The 27,500-nt window shown below is 32.4% G+C and overlaps 4 protein-coding genes and 1 non-coding gene across 7 annotated transcripts in view; all 5 read right to left on the bottom strand.

The window, feature by feature from the left end:
• The window catches only part of LOC125042690 (glutathione S-transferase 1-1-like), a 6,292-nt gene extending 1,265 nt beyond the window's left edge, over positions 1-5,027 (bottom strand). Inside the window, exons 1-3 of one of the 2 annotated variants that reach the window (XM_047638501.1) lie at positions 4,971-5,027; positions 4,068-4,293; positions 352-496 (exon numbers count right to left, since the gene is read on the bottom strand). In XM_047638501.1, coding sequence (XP_047494457.1) covers positions 352-496; positions 4,068-4,267 — 345 coding nt within the window. In that variant the 5' untranslated portion in view covers positions 4,268-4,293; positions 4,971-5,027. Of the gene's footprint in view, positions 1-351; positions 497-4,067; positions 4,534-4,970 lie in introns of those variants that run through there. The other variant, XM_047638500.1, reaches the window with a different exon arrangement.
• Positions 5,028-5,656: 629 nt separating this feature from the next.
• On the bottom strand, positions 5,657-11,824 carry LOC125042633 (lysophospholipase-like protein 1). Of its 2 annotated transcripts, XM_047638401.1 has the most exons (6): positions 11,217-11,824; positions 10,781-11,062; positions 10,016-10,163; positions 9,659-9,780; positions 8,910-9,025; positions 5,657-8,284 (listed from the first exon to the last, which is right to left on the bottom strand). In XM_047638401.1, exons 2-6 carry the CDS (start codon positions 10,863-10,865, stop codon positions 8,060-8,062), a joined length of 696 nt encoding a protein of 231 aa, XP_047494357.1. In that variant the 5' UTR covers positions 10,866-11,062; positions 11,217-11,824; the 3' UTR covers positions 5,657-8,059. The 2 variants fall into 2 exon arrangements, with proteins under 2 accessions (XP_047494357.1, XP_047494356.1); XM_047638400.1 differs by having other exon boundaries at positions 10,781-11,824.
• A 2,733-nt stretch (positions 11,825-14,557) lies between these two features.
• Positions 14,558-19,224, bottom strand: LOC125042646 (lysophospholipase-like protein 1). The gene is given in 7 exon segments (XM_047638423.1): positions 14,558-15,039; positions 15,360-15,475; positions 17,398-17,519; positions 17,852-17,949; positions 17,951-18,000; positions 18,226-18,334; positions 18,914-19,224. Coding segments are annotated over 7 exon segments (735 nt in total). The 5' UTR covers positions 18,929-19,224; the 3' UTR covers positions 14,558-14,814.
• Positions 19,225-22,336: 3,112 nt separating this feature from the next.
• On the bottom strand, positions 22,337-22,418 carry Trnas-aga. The gene has a single exon. It is a non-coding gene; the product is annotated as a tRNA-Ser (tRNA).
• Positions 22,419-25,056: 2,638 nt separating this feature from the next.
• The window catches only part of LOC125042673 (vicilin-like seed storage protein At2g18540), a 4,387-nt gene continuing 1,943 nt past the window's right edge, over positions 25,057-27,500 (bottom strand). The window contains exons 2-3 of the mRNA XM_047638477.1: positions 26,779-27,120; positions 25,057-26,403 (exon numbers count right to left, since the gene is read on the bottom strand). Coding sequence (XP_047494433.1) covers positions 25,566-26,403; positions 26,779-27,119 — 1,179 coding nt within the window. The 5' untranslated portion in view covers position 27,120 and the 3' untranslated portion in view covers positions 25,057-25,565. The remainder of the gene's footprint in view (positions 26,404-26,778; positions 27,121-27,500) is intronic.

The following is a 27,500-nucleotide window of genomic DNA, read 5'->3' as shown; positions in this document are numbered from 1 at the left end:
AGAGAGGGGGTGAGAGGGAGAGAGAGAGAAAAAAAGATAAGGACTGAAGGAATAGCGTCAGAGACAGAGAATATTCTCCATCACCGAATAATAAACAGCAGAAAAGCGGGAGGAAAAAAAAAAAAAAAAAAAAAAAACAGACAGAGAGAAGTCCCAGACAGAAGAAGTAACCTGAATCAAAATCATATCATTCCATATGTACACACACAGCATCCCTTCCATATTAACAAAACAAGCCATTATACATCATCTCTATACACACCATCCCTTCCATATAAACTAAACACACAAAACAAACCATTATACATCATCTTCCTTCACCGCCCACGACCCAAAGCGACCAGGACTCACCATAAACGCCCTAAATCGCGGGAAAAACGTAGCATTGCCGAAATACAAAAGACTGTCTATCCTGGCACGTGTCACGGCATCTCGCGGGTAGAGGGCGCTGTCACCCTTTGCGAATTTGGTCACCAGGTAAGTACAGATGGCGTGGCTGGCGGTGGGAGAGGAAGAAAAAAGAAATTAAAAAATGGGGTAAAATGAAGGTGTTTGTGGGAATGAAGACGGTGATCATTCGGATGAGAAAGAAAAAAAAAAAAAAAGGAAATAGTATATATATATATATATATATATATATATATATATATATATATATATATATATATATATATATATATATATATATATATATATATATATATATATATATATATATATATATATATATATATATATATATATATATATATATATATATATATATATATATATATATATATATATATATATATATATATATATATATATATATATATATATATATATATATATATATATATATATATATATATATATATATATATATATATATATATATATATATATATATATATATATATATATATATATATATATATATATATATATATATATATATATATATATATATATATATATATATATATATATATATATATATATATATATATATATATATATATATATATATATATATATATATATATATATATATATATATATATATATATATATATATATATATATATATATATATATATATATATATATATATATATATATATATATATATATATATATATATATATATATATATATATATATATATATATATATATATATATATATATATATATATATATATATATATATATATATATATATATATATATATATATATATATATATATATATATATATATATATATATATATATATATATATATATATATATATATATATATATATATATATATATATATATATATATATATATATATATATATATATATATATATATATATATATATATATATATATATATATATATATATATATATATATATATATATATATATATATATATATATATATATATATATATATATATATATATATATATATATATATATATATATATATATATATATATATATATATATATATATATATATATATATATATATATATATATATATATATATATATATATATATATATATATATATATATATATATATATATATATATATATATATATATATATATATATATATATATATATATATATATATATATATATATATATATATATATATATATATATATATATATATATATATATATATATATATATATATATATATATATATATATATATATATATATATATATATATATATATATATATATATATATATATATATATATATATATATATATATATATATATATATATATATATATATATATATATATATATATATATATATATATATATATATATATATATATATATATATATATATATATATATATATATATATATATATATATATATATATATATATATATATATATATATATATATATATATATATATATATATATATATATATATATATATATATATATATATATATATATATATATATATATATATATATATATATATATATATATATATATATATATATATATATATATATATATATATATATATATATATATATATATATATATATATATATATATATATATATATATATATATATATATATATATATATATAAAAAAAAGGAAATATAGTGACACTATAGTCAACAGCGCAAATGTAATTGGTGAAATGGTTACGAGACATTAATTTTAAAATTGTTAATGAAAATTAAGACATATTGGAAAGGGGCTGAAAATGAAGAAAATAAAGGTTATGGTTAAGATAGATTGGATGGGATAGTGATGACAAATTAAGAAAAAAAAACAAAAAACAAGACGATTTATAGAGCGATGAAGTAAATAACGACCGAGTGAAATGATAAAATGAAGAAAAACTGGTCGATAAAATAAAGGCACTAGTAAAAATAAAGAAAGAGTGGAATTGTTATAAAAAATGAAGAAAAACAAGGCGACAAAATATAGACGATGGTGAAAACAAGAACAGGGTCATATTGGTTGATGAGAAACAGAGATAAACAAGGTGATAAGATAAAGGAAAACAAAGACATAGAGGAACGCTGATAAATAAACGAATAAAAATAAGAGGACGAAATAAAGAAGATAATAATAGTAAAGACTGGATGAGCTGGCAATCAAAAATGAAAGAAGAAAAAACGCAAAATAAAGAAAACATTGAAAATAAAGATAGCAGAGTGGTTATCATAAATGGAGAAAGAGAGTGACAAAATACAGGTGACAGGAAAACAGAGGCTGGAAATAGACGGAGGAAGGGGGAAAAAATCAATAAATATGAAAAAGATGATAGGGAAAATTGGGTGTAGAAAGGATATGGAGGAAACTAGGAAAAAGTAGTAATTGGAAATAAAGTTAATGAAAAATATAAACGTATGGTATCTGTAGTATAGTTATATAGTAAAATATAAATATATGTATTTGTACTGAAAAAAATACAAATGTATGTATTTACAGTAAAGTATAAACGTATGTATTTACAATAAAATATAAATATATATATATATGTGTATTGAACAATAAATGTATTTGTAGAAAATAAATGCATATATTTACAGTAAAATACGTATTTATAGTAAAATATAAATATATGTATTTATAGTAAAATATAAATATATGTATTTATAGTAAAATATAAATATATGTATTTATAGTAAAATATAAATATATGTATTTATAGTAAAATATAAAAATATGTATTTATAGTAAATTATAAATATATGTATTTATAGTAAAATATAAATATATGTATTTATAGTCAAAATAAAGACATAAACAAATGAGTGAATATATGGTAAAAAAATGTAGATATATAGAAAAACATGAACAGACACTGCCCCCACATCCGGCCCTTGCCTCTCCCACCCCCTTCCCACCCCCTCACCCACACCCTCACCCATCCCCACACTTGCCTCCACACCCACACCCCCACATCCATTTCTCATCTCTACCCCAACCTTTTCCCACATTCCCGACCCCTCTCACCCACACACAACCCTCACTCACATTTTTCCCCATCTCTCACCCACAGACTTGACCTCACCCCCACCCCCACAATTCCAGCCAGTCCTTATGTCTCCTACTCTCCAACCTCTACCCACATTCGTTTCCCCAACTATCCCCACAACCAGCGCTTACCTCTTCCCCAACCCTTTCCCACACACACACCTACACTCACCCTTAACCCACAGCAAGCGGTTACTTCTTCCCCAACCTTTTCCCACACACACACCTCCACTTTCTTCACCCCACCATAACCTACCCACTCCCACCCCCCACAACACCCACCCTTCCCCTCCCCAACCCCGACACAACAGCCATACCACCCTCCACCCCCACAACACCCCCCCTTCCCCACCCCCATCCCCCCACACCCCCATACAACATCCCTACCACCCTCCACCCCCACAACACCCCCCTTCCCCACCCACATCCCCCCACACCCCCACACAATAAGCCCTACCCCCCCACCTCCACAACACCCCCCTTCCCACCCACATACCCCATACAATAAGCCCTACCCCCCCCCACCCCCACAATTCCCCGCGCCCTCTCACCTCTCCCACAGAACGAGATCCCCGTCGACGAGTGTGGGAACAGTGTGCTCCGGGTTAAGCGCCAGGTACTCGGGCTTAAACTGCTCTCCCTGCCAGATGTCCACTTCCTTGAGGTTGAGCTCGACTCCTAAGGCTCTGGCCGTGAGGAGGACCGAGCGGCAGAAGGGCGAGGTGATGCAGTAGTACAGGTCGAGGGGCATGGCGGCTGGGGGGCGAGGGGGCGGCTCTGCGGGGGAAAGGGAATGGAAGTTAATCATACTTTCATTATAGGAATCTATAACTAGGGACTTTCTGATTTCCCAGTGTAGTCGCCACAAACCAAAATATCTAATAGAGGCCTGCATACGTACATGCATGGCCTATGAAAGTATATAGAACTTTGCGGACGGATGGACGGACGGAAGCATGCACGCACGCAAATACATGCACACACACACGCACGCACGCACGCACGCACACACACACACACACACACACACACACGATTAAAGATAACCTTAAACATCGATTAAGACAAATTAATTTCTGAAAAGGTTTTCGAGTTTATCTAGCCCGCATCTAAAAAAAAAAAAAAAAAAAAAAAAAAAAAAAGATACGGAAATACAATAATGCGATAAGGCACTAAACCACATCTTCTATATATATAAAATAATCAAATATATCACATACGGAGATATGTATATATAAAAACAATATTGAGGTTATAACTGATATGTACAAACCACTCATTAACGAGATGGATGATTTTAGGCGAAAAAAAACTAAAACACGTCTTTTCAAACAGGAACCCCAGTATACACATACAATTCACTCATTTAAAATCCTTTCAGAAACCTCCTCATTAAAAAAAAAAAAAATTACTTACACGATACGAAGCGAAGACAAGAATTATACTAAACTCACCGACCAGGATGATGAGTTGACGAGGTCGGCCATGTAAGATATCTGATAACAGTGAGACATAGCATAAAAGCGATAACGAGAATTCCCACAGATCTACACGTGTAATAAGTGGTTTACAAGATGCTTCGGGTGCTGGACCAAGATACACTGTACAGTTGGGATGCTCGGTTATGATGTGCTATGCAGTTTTATCATGGCAATGTTTAAAAATTATGATACTAATATATATATATATATATATATATATATATATATATATATGTGTGTGTGTGTGTGTGTGTGTGTTTGTATACATGTGTATATGTATATATATATATATATATATTAGTATCATAATTATTACCATGTGTATATATATACTTTTATATATGTGCATACTTACATAATATATATATACAGTATATCTATATACACATATATGTATGTATGTGTGTGTGTGTATATACAGACACACACACACACACACACACACACACACACACACACACACACACACACACACACACACACACACACACACACACACACACACATATATATAAGCGTGTCTGTCTGTGTGTGTGTTTATGTGTTAATGTGTGGGTGTGTATATATGTGTGTATATATATATATATATATATATATATATATACATATATATATATGCATGTATGTATATATACATATATGTACGCATGCATATTTACCAACTTGTACCGTCATGCCATCCGTTTACCCGGCTCCAATTCCCGCCAATTTCTCCATATTTCACGACAGACCAGTAACAAAATCGCAGAAGAATCTAATAGTTAAAACAAAAATACTTGCAAGACATCAAGGAAATATTACACTAGGGTAAAGTAAAGTAGCGAAAAGGGTTAGGAATTGGTTAAAGATAAAGTTAAATGTTTTAACAGTACCAGAGGGTAGTATCAAGGAAATACAGATACGTGTGCCGTTCACTATCTCTCAACAGCCGGAATTAATGTGGAAAGTCCTTCTACTACTGTTCACCTGCAGCTTTCGAGTCTTAATTTATTGATTTTTCGATATGGGTGTTTATCCATCAGTTCACTTTAGCTTGGATCTGATGATGAACGATTACGACTTTACGTAACAATATGGATTTTTTTCCACTTAATTTATTGTCAATATCTGATACTTGAAGCCCATGAACCGAAGCATTCGTTTGAGTCCCTGTACTGCCAACGATCCCAAATACCTTGGGGGTTTCTCGATATCCCAGAGCTCTGTGGATTCTCTGGTCTTTCTACATGCAGCGATCCCCTCTATCAGGTGCAGGATTTCTTATCCTCTGCTAAGTTTTTAGAGCAGTCCAGAGGCGTCGTTCTTGCTTGGCAAGCGAAGCGAACTCAAAATATAGGGAAATTAGTTATTCTAGGAGCATTTTAAGCTATAACTGGAGTTATATAAGTGTTATATAGTTTTTTAAAAAGTTAAAATTATGGCCCCGGTTGGGGACAAACAGGCTTGGGAGAGGGGGGGGTGCAACTGCCTCCACAGCGCCCCACCCCTCCACTGACGCCACTGACGGAGGCAGACCATTTAGAGAACCTTCTCCACCCAGGATTGCTGCCATAGAGATCTAACTGGGCGGGAACATCTTCAGAGGGTCGAGCCGTGTCAATATAGCGTGGGTTAGTAGTCCCAGAGTCATGGGTTACTACAGCACAGGACATTGTTTGGACACACATCTTGTTACCTATATCCCACAGTCTGACAGTAAAGGCATAAGAGAGACTCTAAGATACAAGAGCTGGTCTTTCTACAGAAGTATCCACATATCTAGATACTCCTGTTGAGAGAGTTCGTAACTCCTGCCACTCAGGTTAATCTGTCTGTCGACTTCCTGGTCTGATAGCCTAGAATCATGAACAGCACTAACAAAATATCTTAAACTCTGTGTGACTTGGATGTCTTCACCACGGGACCTTCTAAGTCTTAGATCTTGATCTTGACTCAGGAGACCTCTGGACCCAAGACCCTTGCTTCATTGCTAATGCACTCCTAAGATAAGATAGCAACACCATCAGTAAAGTTAAGGTTAGTGACCATAATATCACCTAAGGTCCTCTGCATTGTACTTTCGATGAACAGCTCTACCTAATATCCACTACAAGAAACAGTGCTGGTGCAACAGTACAGCCTTACCTCATGGCAGGATTCACGGAAAGGAAGTTAAACATGCCCCAAACTGCTTTATAGCATTTTTGTTAAAAATATGTAGACTTATTATGAATCCAATAATCTTTGCTGAGATTCCCTTAAGTCTCAGGATCTCCCAGAGTGATTCATGATGCACTGAAGTAAATGTCTTCTTGAGCTGCAAGAAGCCTACAACTGATCCAAAAGCATTCTGCAATGACTTCATGTGCAAGGTTACAGTCTGTTGAGGGTATAAAGCTATAAAACAGGCAAAGAAAAAATTTAAAAAATACACAAATTTTATTATCAGTCAGAGGGATATATATCAACATGAACTATGTGAATCATAACTACATAAGACAATATATGCAATCTACAAATGCATTTAATACTGTTAACCTAGAGGGATTAACACTGAACCCTGTATCTCAATTAGTAATCACATACAAGGTAATATATCCATTTGTTTGACTACATTAATAGGATATTAATCAATTTATGTGATGCCTCACTTAACAAAATATGCATAGGTCAGTATATACTATGAAAAATATATAATATTGAATTTAACAGTAACTACTTATAACAACATATGCAACCCAAAAATATGCTGAAGACAACAAATCCAGTGGAAGATTTAACAACAATGAATTCTTAATATAGACAAGCCATTTGGGTGCTTAGATTAATAAAGAATCAATTAATCATGCTGTATATAGTTTATTAAACATAAAAAAATATATAGTGAACACATATTTGGCTGTATAAGGTATGCTTTGGTGAACTGTAATTCTACCTTCTATAAACACTTGCTGTTTTGTGAAATTATGTTGATAGTTTAAAGCTATGTTATGTATGGTCTTCACTTAGACAAATATAATTTTAGAGTACATGTGCGTGTGCGTGTGTGTGTGTGTGTGTGCATGTGTGTCTCCAGTCAGTAATCACACATCAGGTAATAGATCCACCAACCATTTCTTCATTAACTCAACTTCCCTTTTGCAAAGACTATGATTCAAGCCTGGAAATGAATGGAACTCTCCCTTGACTCCTCTCTGCTGTAGCTGTGCAAAAGTACGTTCACCCCAAGCAAAGGGAACGACCTTATCACTGTCACCATGGCACATGAACAAGGGGGGACGTTCTCCTTCTGGCTCTGTCTCCAGGACCTTTTTGAGAAAGTAAGGCATAAAGAAAATCCAGTCAAATAACTGCCTTGATATGTTAAATGTTTAATCATGAATATAAGGATTGGGTATAAGAAAAGTAACAAATTTCATATTACTAAGATGGGATTGGTAGTAGAAGCTGATAATGACTTGTTCAGCATTCCTTTATTTTATTTTTTTATTCTAATGTCCCTTTCCTCTCTTTCTTATCCCTCTCCCTTTTTCTATTTGCACATCTCACTCCAGTAATGTTTCTATTCTGTCAGCATCCCTACAAAAAATAGACATGCTTATCTTCTTTACATTAATATATACTAAAAAGAATCTTCCATCTTCAAACTACTGTTTCTATCATTCATCCCCTCTACATATACAAAGATGAAATTACTTGAGTTAATGGAAGTTCTTCTGAATTATCTAATCTTACAGTAATAAATAAATAAAAAATAGATAAATACGTAAGTAAATAATTAAATTAAATCCAATAAATGATAAAATAAAAATTAAAATTAAAAAAGAAAGGGTTTTCACAATCACATCACAATCAACACTGAAGTAATAACTATATTGTATAGCCTCAGCAACAATTTTACCCATAAGTATTCATAGATATTTCATCACACACCTTATAAACATTGCTCGTCTGGTTAAGGAATGAAGACAGAGCAATGATTCCTGCAACATCAGGTCGGAAACAATAGCCCATCTGCAGAGCCATACTGGATCCCATTGAGAAGCCTCCTATAATTTGGTTGAATGGAAGAAAAAGATGTTTAGTAAAATAAAAATCAGTTATTATAAAAATGAATTACTATATAAATGAATCACCTAAAAATGAATTACTATAAAATCTATTACTATAAAAATGAATTACTATCAATATTTCATTAATCAAATCATAAATGATGGCAACATAGTTTCTTAATCTGCTTATTTTTAAGGGGAAGTTCAAAATCAATCATAGCTGGAGTAATATTGTTTTACTGTAATTAAACACTATCAGGAAAATACTACATATTATACAATTTGCCATTCAGAAATTAAAACATGAAACTTAGTATATATAGTAATACAATTGTTTTCTTAAGCATATTGTAACTTTTCATTTTAACAGATCTTTTAATTCAAACTGAAATACTTGCTTAATCATTTGCAAAGGTTCAATGAGTAATGGTAATTGGAGAAAGTAGGCAATAACTATACTACATATGAACATTTACAATCATCATACAAACACAATATTTACTCTTTACTCTCTTTTACATTAATTATCAAAATAACACAATACATTAACAGGATTTGCAATTTTCTTTCTCAAACAAATTAATCCATTGAGTCCATAAACTATTCACCGAGAAATATGAGAATACAAACCAATGACAATCCTTTTAACATCAATTCCCAAACTGATTTCCTTGTCTATCAGTTTATTGAGCTCTTCTGCCATGAGTTTGATGGAAGAAACATCCTCTTGTGCACTGATGTCCACTGCCTGCCTGTATAATTGTGTGCTCTGATATATGTATCTATATATGCAGGTATATAGATAGATAGACTAATAGAGAGGTAAATAGATAGATAGAGAGAATGACAGAGAGACAAACATATGTCTGCATGTATATAAACTAAATTATGCAAAATTATAATACAATATGAGGAAAAGGATTACAGAAGACCATTATTCTTCATGGACAAAAATTAATACAAGATGTGAAATAAAGGACATCGTACCTGTCAAACCAGACGTGCTGTAACATTCCACTGCATGGTGTATAGGGTCTTTCTGGAGACGTTGGGTATACAACCCGAATGTGAGGAAAAGAGAATTCCTGTCCGAAAACCATTTCCAAATCGTTCTTGGATAGAACTCCATTCCACCCTGTAAAAACATAGAGTAAGATGATTGTTAGTTTTTCATGATTGGTTGGGTTTTATTTCCTATGTTACTTAAGTAAGCCTTTTGCTATACCTCCCTTTGTCTGTCTGTCTGTCTGTCTGTCTGTCTGTCTGTCTGTCTGTCTGTCTGTCTGTCTGTCTGTCTGTCTGTCTGTCTGTCTGTCTGTCTGTCTGTCTGTCTGTCCAATAATATTAAAAGAAAGGATCTATAAAACTAAACATATTCTTTCCTGTTACACAAATCATGTCATAAATCTGTTATATCTATACAACATGCCTTCATGCAAAAAATGAAAACTAAACATGATTATCAAATTTATATACAGTTTATACACACATTGCTATTTATATACCAAGTAAAATTTTACACTACCTCTACACTACTTCAAATGGCAGCAATTAAATGTTTACCAAAAAGCAAAGGCAATACTACCAAAAGGGGGAAAAATATAAAATTTACTTCAGATGACAAATCCAAGGTCTCCAAATAATGCCTTTCAAAAAATAATGTTATTTAAGTACATTAAAATATATAAAAAAGTCAAGCAATAGTAAACTACAATATTACACAATAAACTTGTCTATATTATCTTTACTTACCCGAGCCATGCATAAAAATAAGTGTAGCCGTGTGTCTTAAACCCGTCTGAGGCACTACTGTGACTTCTGTGATATTATGAGACATAGCTAATTAACTGGGAATGGTTAACAGTAGTCATGGAATATTTCAATACACTTTTGGAGGGGTTATTATCTTTAAACTTATTTATCAGCCTTCTTGTTTGTCATCTATTTCAGTATATCGACGTGTGGATGAAAATATACTATACAGCTTGACAGGAAGGGAATCTCGCCTTCACTGCCGTGACCCTGAAAACGTGCCTGGGCATAAAACACGAGAATTTAATATATCTAATTCAAAATGTTACTGCCTTTGGGACACTTTTCTAATACCTCCGTTCATATTAGAACTTGGGATTATTCATCATATCTAATGCAAAGAGGATATTTGACATTAACTGTATGATAACTTTACTTCCTAGTCATGGTGACGGGTCGTTAGGATCTCAACGTCGCTTCTTGATCGTGGCTGCCCTAGTGTAGTTATTAAAAATGTGACAACTGTGTTGCTTTTAGGCTCTGAGTATAATGCGAGAAGCTTCAGTTCTTTAATTCAAGTGGTAAAATTAGGAGTTATAAGACCTCCATTTTTGTTTGCTTATTTTTTTATTTTCTTTTTTTGGGGTATACCTGTCTATATCCCAGCTTATAGTGTCTACAGTGGTGGGAGTGGTACAGTAATAACCTTTGTCTTAATGAAAGATCCTGTAATACTTTAGAACACAAAATTGCTAACCACAAAACGATGGGGCCAATTTATCTGTACTAAAGGTAAGTGAAATTCAGACCTTCATTTATCCTACTATTCAGAATCTAGTCAACAGAACTCTTATCCATCTAGGTATCTCTTTTTTTTATTATTGCCTGGCTTAGGTACACTTTTATATCGCTCAACTTTTTGTTCTCTTTTAATAGCATGATGGCAGTCGAGTCTTGTAAATATGAATGTGAATTAAGAATGATATCTATGTTACACTAATGTTACACCCGTAACGAAACTAATCGAAGCAAGATTTGATATAAAATTAGCCAACTGTACGTCCAATCCCCTCCCTCTTGTTTATTGCTGCCCGGGCATTTCCCGCCCCTGCTTTTTTTTTTTTTAAAGATGGACCAATGCCCCTCGCGACAATGGCGGCCTTGCATGAGGGCAAGGGGGGGGGGGGGCAGCTTTCCTCTCTGTTGGCCTATCCCCGCTATGTAATTCCGTAAACTATAACTGCAAAACATAAGTCACAATCCACGAGGTACGAGAAAAAACATCAGATTCGTAGAATTATGGCTTTCTATTGTATTACATGATGTGATATTTCTCCCATATCTCCAAGAGATCTTTTTATACGTCATTAGTTGAGGTAAGTCATGCCTAGGTGCAAGGTCTATATCTCAGTCTCAATATTATTAAAGAGCAGGGCGCTAGAAATTAACGCATATCACGCTTATAAGTAAGTAAACAAGGTGCATATAAGTATACTTTTATACACCTTGCATGGGAGGGCCTCCACCCCAGACTCTAATGGCGTGTCCCGTGAGCCTACAGTTTGAGGCATTTTTAAGCACACTGTTCCCCACCAGAATTTTCAGGTTCTCTTCGTCTTGCCGTGTAAAGTGAGAAAATATTCACACTGGATCCGATCTCAAGTTAACTGGGTAAGGCAACAGAAACAAACCTGAAGCCATTGTGCAAATTGAGCATTAGGAAGTCATCGAAACCGAAATATATCGCACTGCCTTTTGGAGACATTTTGTTTCGATTATTATTATTCATTTTTAATATTACGAATATTTCAACCCCTCATGTGTCAGAGACATCAGTGCAATAAGTACTAAAATGGTCACCATGAGTCGAGGCACACAGCATTTAAGTGTGCCATATAAGGGACATGAGTGTTATGTGTCCTAGCTACGCCAAGAGGCATCTAGTCTGGAGCCTGACGTGTTCTGCCAGGGAGGATGTGCAGGCAGGTTTTCGAAAAAAATACATCAAACTTCATACTTGTTCCACAGGCACCAATGTTGGGTATATAAGGGAAAGAATGGGCTCTACACCTCCCTCCTTCCTTAGACGAAGGATGCAACCCGCAAACATTTCCCCTCCTCTCCGGACACCAGTGTTCTCATAAAAAAAAAAAAAAAAAAAAAAAACAGACTCATTAAAAAGGTCTAGAAACACCACAGAGACCTCCCGAAGAGCGGATCAACCCTTTTTCTTTCACAAGAGGATGAGCCACTCCTGATAACTGCTGTAGTCATAGCAGTAGTAACAGTGGAGCTTAGTCAAGATCATCATGACGGCAAGACCCACATCAACAGGTCTAAAGAAGAGACAGCTCACACAGGCTGAAGCACAGCCTCACCCAAAGAGGGATAAAAGCCAAGCTTTAAGGAACTAAAGTTCAGGTCAACCAAAGGGTCACCTCCTACTAGACCCCTAGTAGGCCCTTCAAATAGCTCATCCTTTCAGAGGAAAGATTGTAAAGAGTAAAAGAAGATTCTAGTCAGGGAGGACTTCAGCATGGAGTTACTGGACTGCAAAATGTTTGATGTTGTTGTTGGACTGCATAATGTGTCCACCCTATCAAAGCATACTGCAGTACAAAATGAATGTCTTCCCTCAAAGGGTGCCATGCTCCACACAATTGTGTGATCTAGGAACACAGATATTGACAAAATCTAGACCTTAACAGGGGTGCATAGTTCTTGCTGTTGAGATCCAAATTGCAGAGTATATAATAGGCCAGTATGGCAGAACAAATATCACAGAGGCCTGCACTGATGTAGTACAAGACCTAGTGATCGTAGTTGGAGACTTCAATGCTTACCACTCCTTTCTGTCTCCTTCCTAAAGAGCAAATACCATAGGCTTTCACATAATGCTGGTGCTTGAGTCCTGCCCTTTGATCACTCCTATCAGTAACCATGAATTAACAAATGTTGTAGATAGGGTATTCAATTCTATCTTTACAACTGTGGATCTGACTGAGAAAATTATTAGATAGTATGTTAACAAGACTGTCCTGTGTGATTAATATAGGATAAACATCACCTCTGGATGGTGCAGCATAAACCTAGATGGTAGATGGATATGGCCAGCTGGCAAGCCCTTCAAACTATTTTGGTCCATTGCATAGATACATAATATATATATATATATATATATATATATATATATATATATATATATATATGTGTGTGTAAATATATATATATATAATATATATATATATATATATATATATATATATATATATATATATATATATATATATAATATATATATAATATATATATATAATATATAAATATATATATATATATATATATATATATATATATATATATATATATATATATATATATATATATATATATATATATATATATAATATATATATATATAATATATATATAATATATATATAATATATAAATATATATATACATATATATATAATATATAAATATATATATATACATATATATATATATATATATATATAATATATATGTGTGTGTGTGTGTGTGTGTGTGTGTCTGTGTGTGTGTGTGTGTGTGTGTGTGTGTGTGTGTGTGTGTGTGTGTGTGTGTGTGTGTGTGTGTGTGTGTGTGTGTGTGTGTGTGTGTAAATATATTTTTAATTTTTTCAACAGTTCTTTAGCTGCATATGTGAATGTAGTAAGGTATTCTGTGTTTTAAATAGCAGTGTAATAATTTTCTGACTGCATACTGTTTCAGAAGGTGAAAAGTAAACTTGTATTTTTTTTGGTAAAATTTATATAAATATACATGTACTTAACAAATTTGAAACTTACACCACTTATAACCTCTTGTAAATGTTCAAAACATTCCAACATAATTTTGCATAAATTTCATAAACAAATAAAAAATATAAAATTTGTTCTAAATGCTATCTAGTGACCCATATACAGGCTAGTTATCAATAAAAAAAAATAAATATGCAAATCTACTTTATCAATAAATAATACAAGTAAATGCAATATAAATTTTATGATCTATACTTCTGGCAAAATCTGTAAGAGCCACTGATGGAGCATCTCGAGTTCCTTCCTGCACAGAGTATGGAACATCCGAGGGAAAGTATGAAATTCTCCTTTGATTTGTAATTCTCGCAGATCCCTAAAGGTCTCATCACCCCATTCATAAGGAACCACATCATCTCTCTCTCCGTGGCACATGAAGAGTGGTGGGTAATTTGTGTCTTGTGATGTCTTCAAACCCTAGAGGAAAGAGAAGTGCTTATATACAAATAGTAATGCATTCACAATTTAGTTGATAAATGTACAGAAAGATAAATTGATAGATTAATTGGTTGATACATACAGATACTTTGTTTTTCACTCACTCTCTTCCATCTTTCTTCGTAACAATGTGTTTGCTGTATAATACTTTCCATACATAAAACATCCAGTTGAATTTTGGACAAATGACAGAATTAAAACTTTATCTAGCCACAGAAAAAAATCATTCTGTATGAAAAAATCAGAAATTTTAGTTTTGAAAAATAGAAAACAAAAATATAAATGATCATGTACCTAACCTCGTATACTTTGGATCCACGATTCAGAAATGATGAAAGTGAAAAGACACCTCCAACTTCAGGACGGAAACGATAGCCCATCTGTAGGGCCATGCTCCCTCCCATAGAGAAACCCCCTGCAAAATACAATTCATAAGATATATTACTAGGTGATTTTATAATACATTTCCATTTTTGTCTGCAGTGTATCACTAATGCTTAAACTGTCAATCAGTTTATCAAGTTATGGGAATACAAGCAAGGAGGGTGCATTACAGCACCCACCCTTCATTTCCAGCCAGTCAGATGCCAAGTCTCAGCTCATCTTTACTTCCTAAAAGATTTGTCTCCCTGATTTAGAAGTTTGAGATCATGGAAGTAACAGGTCCTACTCCAGTTTTACACCCCAGTCCAACATGTCCTGCTAATTGTACCCAATGATCCAATGCAAGCATCTGAAACAAAAACCCCACAGGTACAAGACAGAGTTTAAATTCACTACCATTGGCAATGTCTTGATTTTGTAGACCCTAGAAATTATTCTTGGTCTGTGAGGCCTCTGAACCCAATGGCTTTGTTTCACTGTTAAATACACTGAGAACTGTCACTAAGAGACTCAGGGAAAATGGTAACATCATCAGCCAAGTCAAGGGCAGTGACCCTAATACTACCCAATGTTGCTCTGGATGACAGCTCATCCCATTATTTCGACTATGCAAGTGTTGAAAAGCACTGGTGCAAGATAGCCTGCCTCGCTCCTGTATTCCAGGAAAGAAGCCAGACATGCCCCGACCAGTTTCAGTACCAGTACATCTGTTCCGAGCTCCACTGTGTCTTGGAAATTCCTATTTCACACCTAAAATCAGGACAGCACTTAATAATAACCCAAATTGCAAGGATATGGATCCCATTTCCTCTTCCAAAGAGGGATTTAGCAGCCAAGACAGTATGCAGTTGCCATGGATTCAAAACAGTCCATCTCCATGCTAAATGTCAGGGGCTAAACCTGGAATAGGCTGCTCACAACACTCAGCCCAGTGCTCTCACACCCTTGTCCATCTACTGCGCAAATGGCAGTCATCTGTGGGATATGTTTTGAGTTCAACTTTCTCAGGGCTTGATAGGCAGGACAGAGGTCATTTTCTAAGAAGTGGCCTTCAACTTCCACATTAAGATCTCTGATATGCTGTTACTTGTTCTTCCTCAGCAGTGTCTGAGCCCTAAACACCATGATTTGATACAAGCCCTAATCTCCAGCCAATATGAGCCATGCACATACCATCCATGGCCTCTAATGTCTACCATGAAACTCATTAGGGTGGTCACAACATGGAACGAGAGTTATGAAGTGGAACTGGAGGGTGGCCACAACTAATCCATGAGTGATATCACAGAATGTTGCACTCCAGTAAGTGCTGAAAAAGATGTGTATGTGTGTGTATGTGTGTGTGTGTGTGTATGTGTATGTGTATGTGTATGTGTATGTGTATGTGTATGTGTATGTGTATGTGTTGTGTGTGTGTGTGTGTGTGTGTGTGTGTGTGTGTGTGTGTGTGTGTGTGTGTGTGTGTGTGTGTGTGTGTGTGTGTGTGTGTGTGTGTGTGTGTGTGTGTGTGTGTGTGTGTGTGTGTGTGTGTGTGTGTGTGTGTGTGTGTGTGTGTGTGTGTGTGTGTGTTTGTGTGTTTGTGTGCGAGTGAGTGAGTGAGTGAGTGAGTGAGTGAGTGAGTGAGTGAGTGAGTGAGTGAGTGAGTGAGTGAGTGAGTGAGTGAGTGAGTGAGTGAGTGAGTGACAGAGACAGAGAGACAGAGAGACAGAGAGAGAGAGAGAGAGAGAGAGAGAGAGAGAGAGAGAGAGAGAGAGAGAGAGAGAGAGAGAGAGAGAGAGAGAGAGAGAGAGAGAGAGAAGACCTAGAAATTAATTATAGATTTTTAAAAATGTACTAAATTAAATATCAAAGAGAGAATTTACACAAAGTACCAACTAATGAAAAGTTATACATTTTTTTTTTTGATATCAGAAAGAAAACTTGAGTCCCATAGAATGAAATAACAGAACGTGCCTAATACTATTCGTTTAACGTCGACTCCAAGTCTGACTTCTTGATCAATCAGCTTGTTGATTTCTTCTGCCATGGGTTCAACAGTTGATAGGTCCTCTGGTGCACTGATTTCCACATCATGTCTGAAAGAAATAATATGTAAATAATATGAATATCATCCATTATTCATTATGCTCATCCAACACAAAAGTTCTTTCTCCTTCTCATCTATTTCAGCATGAAGTGTATAACTTCTAGACAATGAATATATCTGAAACAATCTATTAAAACCAGTACATTACATTTAAAAGGGGATTTCAGTGTCTTGATTAATGATAAATAACCAGCATTCACCCTTAAAGACCTACTTATATATTCAGAGATTAAATGAATATGTGTATATCAAGCAAAAGATAAATCTTTTTCTCAGTACGATATCCAGTAGTATATCAACCTCCTATCTCAGAATAAATACCTGTTAAACCATACATGCTGGCGCATTCCAAAGGATGGTGTATAGGCACGTTCTGGAGCTGTGGGATACAGAATACGAATGTGGGGGAAGGAGAAGTTTTCTCCCAAACAATATCTTCATACTCTCTTTGACCATCGACCCTGTTCCTCCTGTTCAGCATGTTGAACAAAATGGAAGATACTGGTATGAATATAAAATGTCATGAGCATGACCCAAAAACCTTATTTTATAAAACAATCAATATTGCTGGACAACAGTATCTTGAAATACTGACAGAAATATAAAACCTATTAGTTATTAGAATTTTTTCATATTTCTTTTTGTGATAAATATCTATATTTAGCTCAAACTGATGACAAAAAAATATAACTCACCTGATCCATGCATAAATATCACAGATGCTGTATGCTTTGCATTTGTCTGAGCAACAAGGGACAGATGTGCGAGCTGGCTGGACATCTCAATTCTCTTTGCCTCAATCCTCTGTATCAGTAATAAAAATTCATATGAATAGAGGAATAAAACCTGGACTTACAATTATCCTACATACATTTCATCTTATCAGGTGACAAGATTACATATTGTCATTCATGTTCCATGTTTTACTGATTTTCTTAAGGAAATATTCCTGACTGGAAAGTGTTGTGCTTTTCAATAAAAAAAAAACTCCAGTGTGGTGGTGAACACCATCATAATTTTTTGATGCATTAACCAATGGATTAACCAATGGACAGTTGAAATCTGTACTATGTGTGCCTTAATAATACGAAGAACAGCAGTTACAAAGAGTTAAAAAATTTAGAGCACAAATATGTTATGTGGATGTTCCTTTACATTTATTGGTTCTGGAAGCATTAGATACTGTTCCTATACAAAATTCATCCTTCTAAACTAATGCATATTAACACAAGAATATGCTTTACAACATACTTCCCTCTTGGCAATCATCAAACCCATAAAACCAATTTAATATCTGGAAAGGTCTTTATTTTTGGATCACTTCTGCTAAATAACACAAACAATAAATAAAGATATCTAATATAATAACAACCAGTTATTTACCACATTATATCTCATCCGGCCAACCAATAATCAAGTGATTTTGGAATCTCCAATATAACTCGCGGTGATACAACTGAGGGACAAGACCATACTCTTTACTGCCAGAATGTAAGTTGTGTATGTTTGACCTCAGCTAGAACATAGAAGACACAAAAGCCATTTCAATTCCATGGACCTGCAATACCCTGGTATATTTTTTGGAATACCTTCACACAACCGATTGAAAAAAATTTGTATAGATGGATTCCTCTCATTGCCTACTATCCAAATATATAAAGATTAAGTCACGCAAACCTCCCAATACCCACAAAAATCTGAAGCATAGTTTCAGTATCTTTGGATAGGGGAGAGTGAGAGGAATCCATTAATATCGAAATCATCGCAAGTGGTTATGCAAGGTATTAATAAAAAATTACTATAATATCAAATAATTTCCTCTGCAATTTGTGAATTAAACAGTTTTAACTAAAGTGAAGCAATGTACTAGCAATCAAGTACAGTAAGTATACATTGCGGCTGCATCTTTTTCCAAATTTTCCTCGCCCATTCTCCCAAGACCAGTCTGTATACTGCAGCACTTCTTTTGTATGGTTTCCCATAACCATAAGCAAATTTCCGAGTGTGAAGCGTAAGGGCGAATATATCTGTTACTTTCCAGGCTGGAAAAATATTGTGTATATATCACGAACTAATGAGCATCTAGCAACCCATATATTCATAATATATGGACATATGTGACACCATAACCTCCCAGGCTACTGCTAAGAAATTAGCAACTTCAGTACAGAAAACAGAAGCACATACAGAGTATACACTCAACAATATACTCAACAATAACACAAGCAACAGAAATGAACCAAGGCAACCTACATTGCAACACCCAAACGCAAAGTCGGCGATTGTTGAACTGTTGTTTTGGTCGCTTTGTTTACCAACCCGAGGGCAACGACCCCCAGAGCCTGTTCAGAACACGTTTCGCGACTGAAACCCTTTTGGCGAGAACTGGTGATCATTTGTAACTGACAGTGGTTATGATAATGATGGTATAAAAAGACAGTATTCGCTATAATGGAAATTGCTGAAATGACGGTGATGTTAATGGCAATATTGCTAATGAGGTAATGATTGCTAACTGGTAAGAACAGAAATAGAGATAATTTTTGGTTATATTGACGGCATACTGTAGATAAGATAATTATTAAGATTAAAAAGGAAACTATTGTCGAGGTTAAATTGTACAGTGAGGGGAGGGAAGTTATAGTAGGCTCGACACCAAGGGTATTTTACATACACTAGAACTTCTAGTAAGTGATTAAAGACTTTTTTTTTTTGGGGGGGGGGGGAGGGTGAAAGGCAAGAATCTAACATCGTTAACAGAACAAACCCAGCTGTCTTTTATGATTGACACCAATCACATGTATTTATTCTCCAATATATTTTAACATGGGAGGTTCCGTATGTAAAATTCCGCTAAAAAGCATGCTAGAGGAAGATCATTTTTCATCTGTCAATTGTGTATACTATGTAAAATAGGAATTACATGTGAGCAATAAGTGTGGGCCCAGCATAAGGTATAAGGGAAGTTTCATGAAGCTATTATATGTACAATGATTTTTAGTGTTTCGTTTCGACCTCCCAAAACCATTTTCCCTGTTACACAAAAAGAGTTTACTCTACACCTTAACTTTAAAGTGGAGCATAACACAAACACACACAAATTAAAAAAAAATAAAATATACCGTAGAGAAAATATAAACTGACATATTTGAATACAATGTTTTACTATAATGATAATAAAACAGTGTAAGGAACCTTCGGCAAGTAAGTTACATCCATATTTGTCACTGATGCAAATATAATAACGTAGATATAAGGAATTACTTATCCGTATTTAGGCATAACTATAGGTGTAACCAGGGGCGTCATTTCAACTTTTGCTTTGGGGATGGGGGGGGGGCGGCAAGAGGGGAGTCGGTGAGCGAAGTGAGCACAATTAGCTGGGGACTTTTTTTTTCTGTGTGGGGGGGGGGGGGGGGGGCGGCGAATAACACTCAATACTATAGACAAAATCCTATTGGATTAATAACAAGTCTATTTGACAGGACAAAACACAGAGTTCGAGGGGGGCAAACAGAGTCTTGGAGGCAACTCCCCCCACCCCAGCACCCCCCAATGGACGCCCCTGGGTGTAACTGAAAAAAAAATACATGGGGAGAGATAGGTTTTGACGGAAGGGTATGGGAGAAATGATATAAGCCTTTTACAGATGAGGGAAGGAAGATAAGTATAATGTAAACCCAGCATTCCATTAAAGTTTAAACTATTGTTTATTCTAGTGGCTTGAGCCCTTGAGTTTTGCAGCTAAAAAGTATCGTACGTTGGATGTGGTTAACCTTCCCTTCCTTTGCCTTCCGTAGGTCAATCACTGAATATAATAAAAACAAAAAAAAAAACATTATAGAGCTGATGTAACAGTTCAACAGTATAGGCCAGCCCCACGTTTATTTTGTTCCAAACCCTTATTTGGTACAAAATAATTCAAGTTAGTAGTTTTGACGTATTGAGGACGCCCGGCCAAAGAATCCTATATACTCGTATATGTATATGTATATGTATATATATGTATATATGTGTGTGTGTGTGTATGTATGTATGTATATACCATAGGGAAAGTAAAGTAAGTATCTGGAGATACTGGCTTGAAAAAAAAAAAAAAAATAAGTTCTATTCGCCCACACTCTATTACAGAATTCGAAAAAATAGAGCAATTTCGGAAAAAATAAAAATAGCATTCACAAAATACCATTCGTCAACCTTACTATAATATCAAAAAGTGTTAAGCGTCAGTTTTGGGGATGACAACTAAAGGATTTTAGGAGGAGGTAAATTGTGGGATCTATCTGTGTTTGTGTGTGTGTGTGTAATATACATTTATATATATATATATATATATATATATATATATATATATATGTATGTATATATACATATACATATATGCACACACACACATACATATATGTATATACATAAAATATATATTTGTATATACGTAAAATATGTGTTCGGTGTTTGTGAGAAAGAGATATAGGCCAACGCATGTATTGTACTCCTTGTTCCCTATCCTCTGCTATTTGCAATTTCTGCCAAGCTGCCATTTTGTTTCCCGTACAGTGTTTGAAGCACACATAATTCATTCCATTTTTTGCATTTTTACTAGATCTATTACCAAGGCATTAGAGAGAATAGTTCAATCTTGTCAATGCAGCTTTAATTCTAAAAAAATATATATATCAAAAACAATTATATTAAATCCAAAACATTGGATAACTGTTATCCTCCAGTAAAATCAATACACCTCAGTAATAAACATGCACCAGAAATACGAATAAAGAAATAAATATATAAAATTTAAGAATGCTTCGCAGTGAGTAGGATTCGAACCTACGCGGGAAGATCCCATCTGATTTCTAGTCAGACGCCTTAACCACTCGGCCATCACTGCACCTATTGTTACCTAAATATTTAAATGTAAATATGTATATGTATGTGTATATGTATGTGTATATGTATGTGTATATGTATGTGTATATGTATGTGTATATGTATGTGTATATGTATGTGTTATGTATGTGTATATGTATGCGTATATGTATGCGTATATGTATATGTATATGTATATGTATAATGTATATGTATAATGTATAATGTATATGTATATGTATATGTATATGTAAGTTTCTTTTTTATGTATGTAATATGTATGTAAGTGTGCATTTTTTTATGTATTTGATATGTTTGTAAATACGTAAATTTCCTTTTTATGTATGTAAATATGTAAATTTCTTTTTATGTGTGTAATATGTATGTAAATGTGTATTTTTGTTATTATTGATCAGGAATATGTAAAATAGGTATTACATTTCGATAGATTTGTGTTTATTCATAATCTGATATATTGATATGTGGATGGATTCGTAAGTATAAAAAATGTTTGGAAAATAATCATGATAATATTATTGATTATAATAATTATAATTATCATAGTTATTATTATCATTATTACAGTTACTATTATTACTATTATTATTATTATTATTATTATTATTATTATTATTATTATTATTATTATTATCATTATTATCATTATTATCATTATTATAAAAAAAAATATTATTATTAACATCATTATTATTATCACTATTATTATTATTATTGTTATTATTATTATTATTATTATTATTATTATTATTATTATTATCATTATTATTATTATTATTATTATTATTATTATTATTATTATTATTATTATTATCATCATTATCATTACTATTATTGTTATCATTATTATTACTATCATTATTATCATTAATATCATTATTATTATTAATGTTATTATAATCATTATTATTAATGTTATTATAATCATTATTATTAATGTTATTATAATCATTATTATTAATGTTATTATAATCATTATTATTAATGTTATTATAATCATTATTATTAATGTTATTATAATCATTATTATTAATGTTATTATAATCATTATTATTATTATTATTACTGTTATTATTATTATCATTATTATTATTATTATCATTATTATCATTATTATTATCATTATTATTATTATTGTTATTATTATTATAATTATTGTTATTATTATTATTATTATTATTATCATTATTATCATTATTACTACTATTATCATTATGATAAGACATATGCAGAGCCGCACTGAAAAAAATCATCAGCTTTTTATTTAGTAAAGATATATTAGGTGATATTTTAAATTTATTGAGTCGGGGAAGTTACCGTCTTTGAAAGTAATCTATTCCAAGACCTACAACTAGCAGTAAAAAGCATCTAATAATAATGATAGTAAAAATAGTAATAGTAATTGTTAATTTTGTTGTTATTATTATTATTATCATTGTTATTAGCATTGTTATTATATTATTATTGTTGTTGTTGTTGTTATCATAATCATTATCATTATTTTTAATGTTATCATCATCATTATTGTTATTGTTTATTATTATTGTTTATTATTATTATTATTGTTATTATTATTATAATTATCATCATCATCATCATTATTATCATCATCATTATCATTATCATTATCATTATTATTAGTAGTAATATTATTATTATCATTATCATTATTTATTATTATTATTATTATTGTTATTATTATAATTATCATCATCATCATCATCATCATTATCATTATTATTATTATTATTATTATTCCCATCCTATTTAACACTACTTGTCATTATTATTCCACCTTTATTATTTATCTTTAACATTATTTTTAGTTTTATTGTATACCATCATCTATATCAACAATTTCTACTCCTTCGTTTTTCTCTATTTCTTCTCTTTTATTACCAACATTCTACTTACTTTATTACCTTTATCATTCTCTATTTTTTTGTTTATTTTGTTCTGTATCATTATCATTATTTTCATTCCTTCTTATTGTTATTTCTTTTCATTTTCGTTTTTGTTTTTTTTATTTATTATAATAAGTTATCCCACTCCCTTCTTCGTTCATTATTGTTTTTGCTTTTTCTTGTTTTGTTATATATATAATTGCTCTGTTCCCTCATTAATCATCATTATGTAATGAAAATATTTTTGTTATAATCAGCAGTTTGAGTGTAAAGTATTTGATTCTACAATTAACACGATTATCATAATTAAAATCTCAATGGAAAGTAAATAATTTCTCTTACAAATATTATTTATTCAAAAATATTATTTACATTAAGTATATTATCCACAAGAGCCCAGATCTTTGTTCAAAACTCATAATAATTACATGATAATTCAAAAATGAACATTTGCATAACCATTAAATAAACAGAAATCATAAATTTATAAAATGAAATATGATAAATAACACAAATTTTCTACTTTCAGAAAGTAAGGACAATAATATCAATAAAAAATATATTATATGTACAAACATAAAACAAAAAATATATGTATGAATACATAAATAATATATGTGTATGTATATGTATGTATATATGAATTTATGTAGCTATGCGTATATATGTGTATGTGCATGTATATGTATACATATGTATACGTATACATATTTATATACATACATATTTTATATATATATATATATATATATATATATGTATGTATATAAATTGGGTTAAAATTCTGCTACAAAAAATGAAATCCTCTAATAATGTAATTTCCAAATACTATATCATCCATTCATTCACTTTTCTTTATCTGTTTCTGTTTTTGGCTTATTTTCAAAATAATAATGATTACATTTCCTAAGTATGCAGATATAACATTCATATTAATAATGAATAAATTAGTGGTATTAACTCAATAAAACAAATAAATAAAACATTATTAAAATGTCAATTATATCAGTGAGATCATTTTCTTCAATTTGAGACTTAATTTTGAGCAGAAGAAATAAAAAGGTTAAGAAAGAAGAAGGAAAAGAGAGAAGGAGAAAAGAAATAGAGAATAAAAGACAAAAAAAAAGGAAGAAAAAGATTAAGAAGAATTGAAGACAAAGAGAAGGGAAAAGGAAAAGAGAACACGGAAGGAAAAGAGATATTTAACGTTTCAATAATGAGAATTTTAGAAAAGCATGAAAGAAGATTTACATATGATGCCTAGCTAAAAACATGGCAGGGGATGGAAGGGGGGCGGGGGTCACTATGAGGTCACAGCCTTGGTAGACATAACGTAAAAGCTGTTTTCGCATTTCCTCGTTTCTCATCGTTATTGGCTCTGCTCTTTGCTTCTCCCTTTCTTTATCTGATTCTCTTTGGTTCTCAATTTCTATTTGAATATCTCTTTCTTCTTCCGTTCTTCTCTGACTCTCTTTTTCTGCTTCTACTATATCTGTATGAATCTGTCTTTGGTTTTCTCCTGATATTTGGTCAACTTGTTCTTCTCTCCTTCGCTTTTCTCTTCTCTCTCTTTCTTCTTCTTCTTCTTCTTCTTCTCTTTGTCGTTTTTCTCTTCTCTCTCTCTCATCTCTCTGCCTTCTTTCTTCTGCCTTTTCCTCTTCTCTTCTTTGCATCTCTGTTAATTCTCTTTCTATTTCTTCCATATCCAACATCCTTCCTTCTTCTTCTTTGTCTTCTTTCTCAATGTCCTCCTCCTCATCACTGTCTTCAGTAAGAGTAATTTTATAACCTACATTCCTTAAGGAAGATGCAAGATCGGAAGCTGAAGACAAAGAAAAAACAGGAAAAGAGGAAGACGATGAATAACTTTCACTCTCTTCTTGATCCTTTTCCTCTGTTTCCTCTTCTTCCTTCTCATCCAACTCCTCCTCTCCTTCCTCCTTCTCGTCCTCTTCCTCCTTGTCAGTATTTAGTGTCTCCACAATCCTTTGCAATTCATCATGTGCACGGGGGAGAGCTAGGTGTTCAAGCAGACCTCTCACTATAGGGTCATCCCATGAGAGGTGCTCAACATGAACCAGAAACCTGAGGATAGAATTCAGACACATAAGACTATGTTGGTAGTATTACTATACCAAGTTTTGCAGTACATTTAGATGTGAATTAATAAATTCATAAATAAATAGTTATTCATGGACTCTGTATTCTAAGAAGATAATAATATGAAAGCTTGACATTGACTGTTATGATACCTATATATTTTTAATTTGGCCTGAAGAACAAAAATAACAATAACAATAAATTGTACTGTAAAAACAACAATACAGAGTAGTAGAAGTAAAAAATGGAAATAAAAGGAGGAGAAGGAGAACCCAGAATATAATAAGAATAAGTATCAGGGAAGGAGGAAGACATAATACAAACAGTAACAACAGTAAAATCAGCACTACACTCCCTTACCTTACTGCTTCTCTAAGACAGTGCCTATATCCAGCCTGAACAGTTGGATCCGTCTCATCAAAGGTGTCGTCATTCTGGGAATCATGAGTATTGTGGACGTGGGTAGGCCTCTCGTTTACAATGTTGCGCTGGGTACTGTTGTGGATATCACCATATACGTTCCCCCGATTATTACTGGAGGCTATCCCGTAGATATCATTACCATGGACATTTCTGTGGCTGTTCTCAGGCAAAGGCCATGTCCACCCATCTTCTGGAGGGGGGGTTAGAGGCCCAGGAGGGAGCATGGTTGTGTGGGGGGAGGGGGTGCGGTGACTAGAAGGACCTAATGGGACAGGCATTCTGAAATGACGATAATAATTGATAATAGTAATTAATAATGAGAAATAATAACATAGAATTTACGAAAATTATATTAATGCAAATGATAATTAGCACTGATAATGGCAATTGTAATCATATCTAATTATAAACATTTTGGATAATTGATAATTAAAATAATTATTATCATTGACAAATAGTAATAAGAAACAAGATTAACTGATTGATAAAATAGAACAGATTAATGACAGGAGGAAGAGGAAAACACAATAACAATAACTATTAAGAAAAAAGGTTGAAAAAAAGCTGGGAAAATGATAATGATAATAATATTAAAGATAAAAAAAAAATAATGAATAATAAATAACAATAATAATAATAGAAATCATAATGAATAATTG

The sequence above is a fragment of the Penaeus chinensis genome, chromosome 32 (genome assembly GCF_019202785.1).
Source record: "Penaeus chinensis breed Huanghai No. 1 chromosome 32, ASM1920278v2, whole genome shotgun sequence".
NCBI lineage: Eukaryota > Metazoa > Arthropoda > Malacostraca > Decapoda > Penaeidae > Penaeus > Penaeus chinensis.
This window is presented reverse-complemented; position numbering and strand designations above follow the sequence as displayed.

Bases quoted from the DNA above. Each gene is read 5' to 3' on its own strand.
- LOC125042633 (XM_047638400.1), bottom strand. From the start codon at position 10,865: ATGTCTCATAATATCACAGAAGTCACAGTAGTGCCTCAGACGGGTTTA. The intron at 9,781-10,015 runs GTACGATGTCCT...ACAATTATACAG, and splicing joins CAGCACGTCTGGTTTGACAG to GCAGGCAGTGGACATCAGTG. The intron at 9,026-9,658 runs GTTTGTATTCTC...ACCAAATTATAG, and splicing joins TGTTAAAAGGATTGTCATTG to GAGGCTTCTCAATGGGATCC.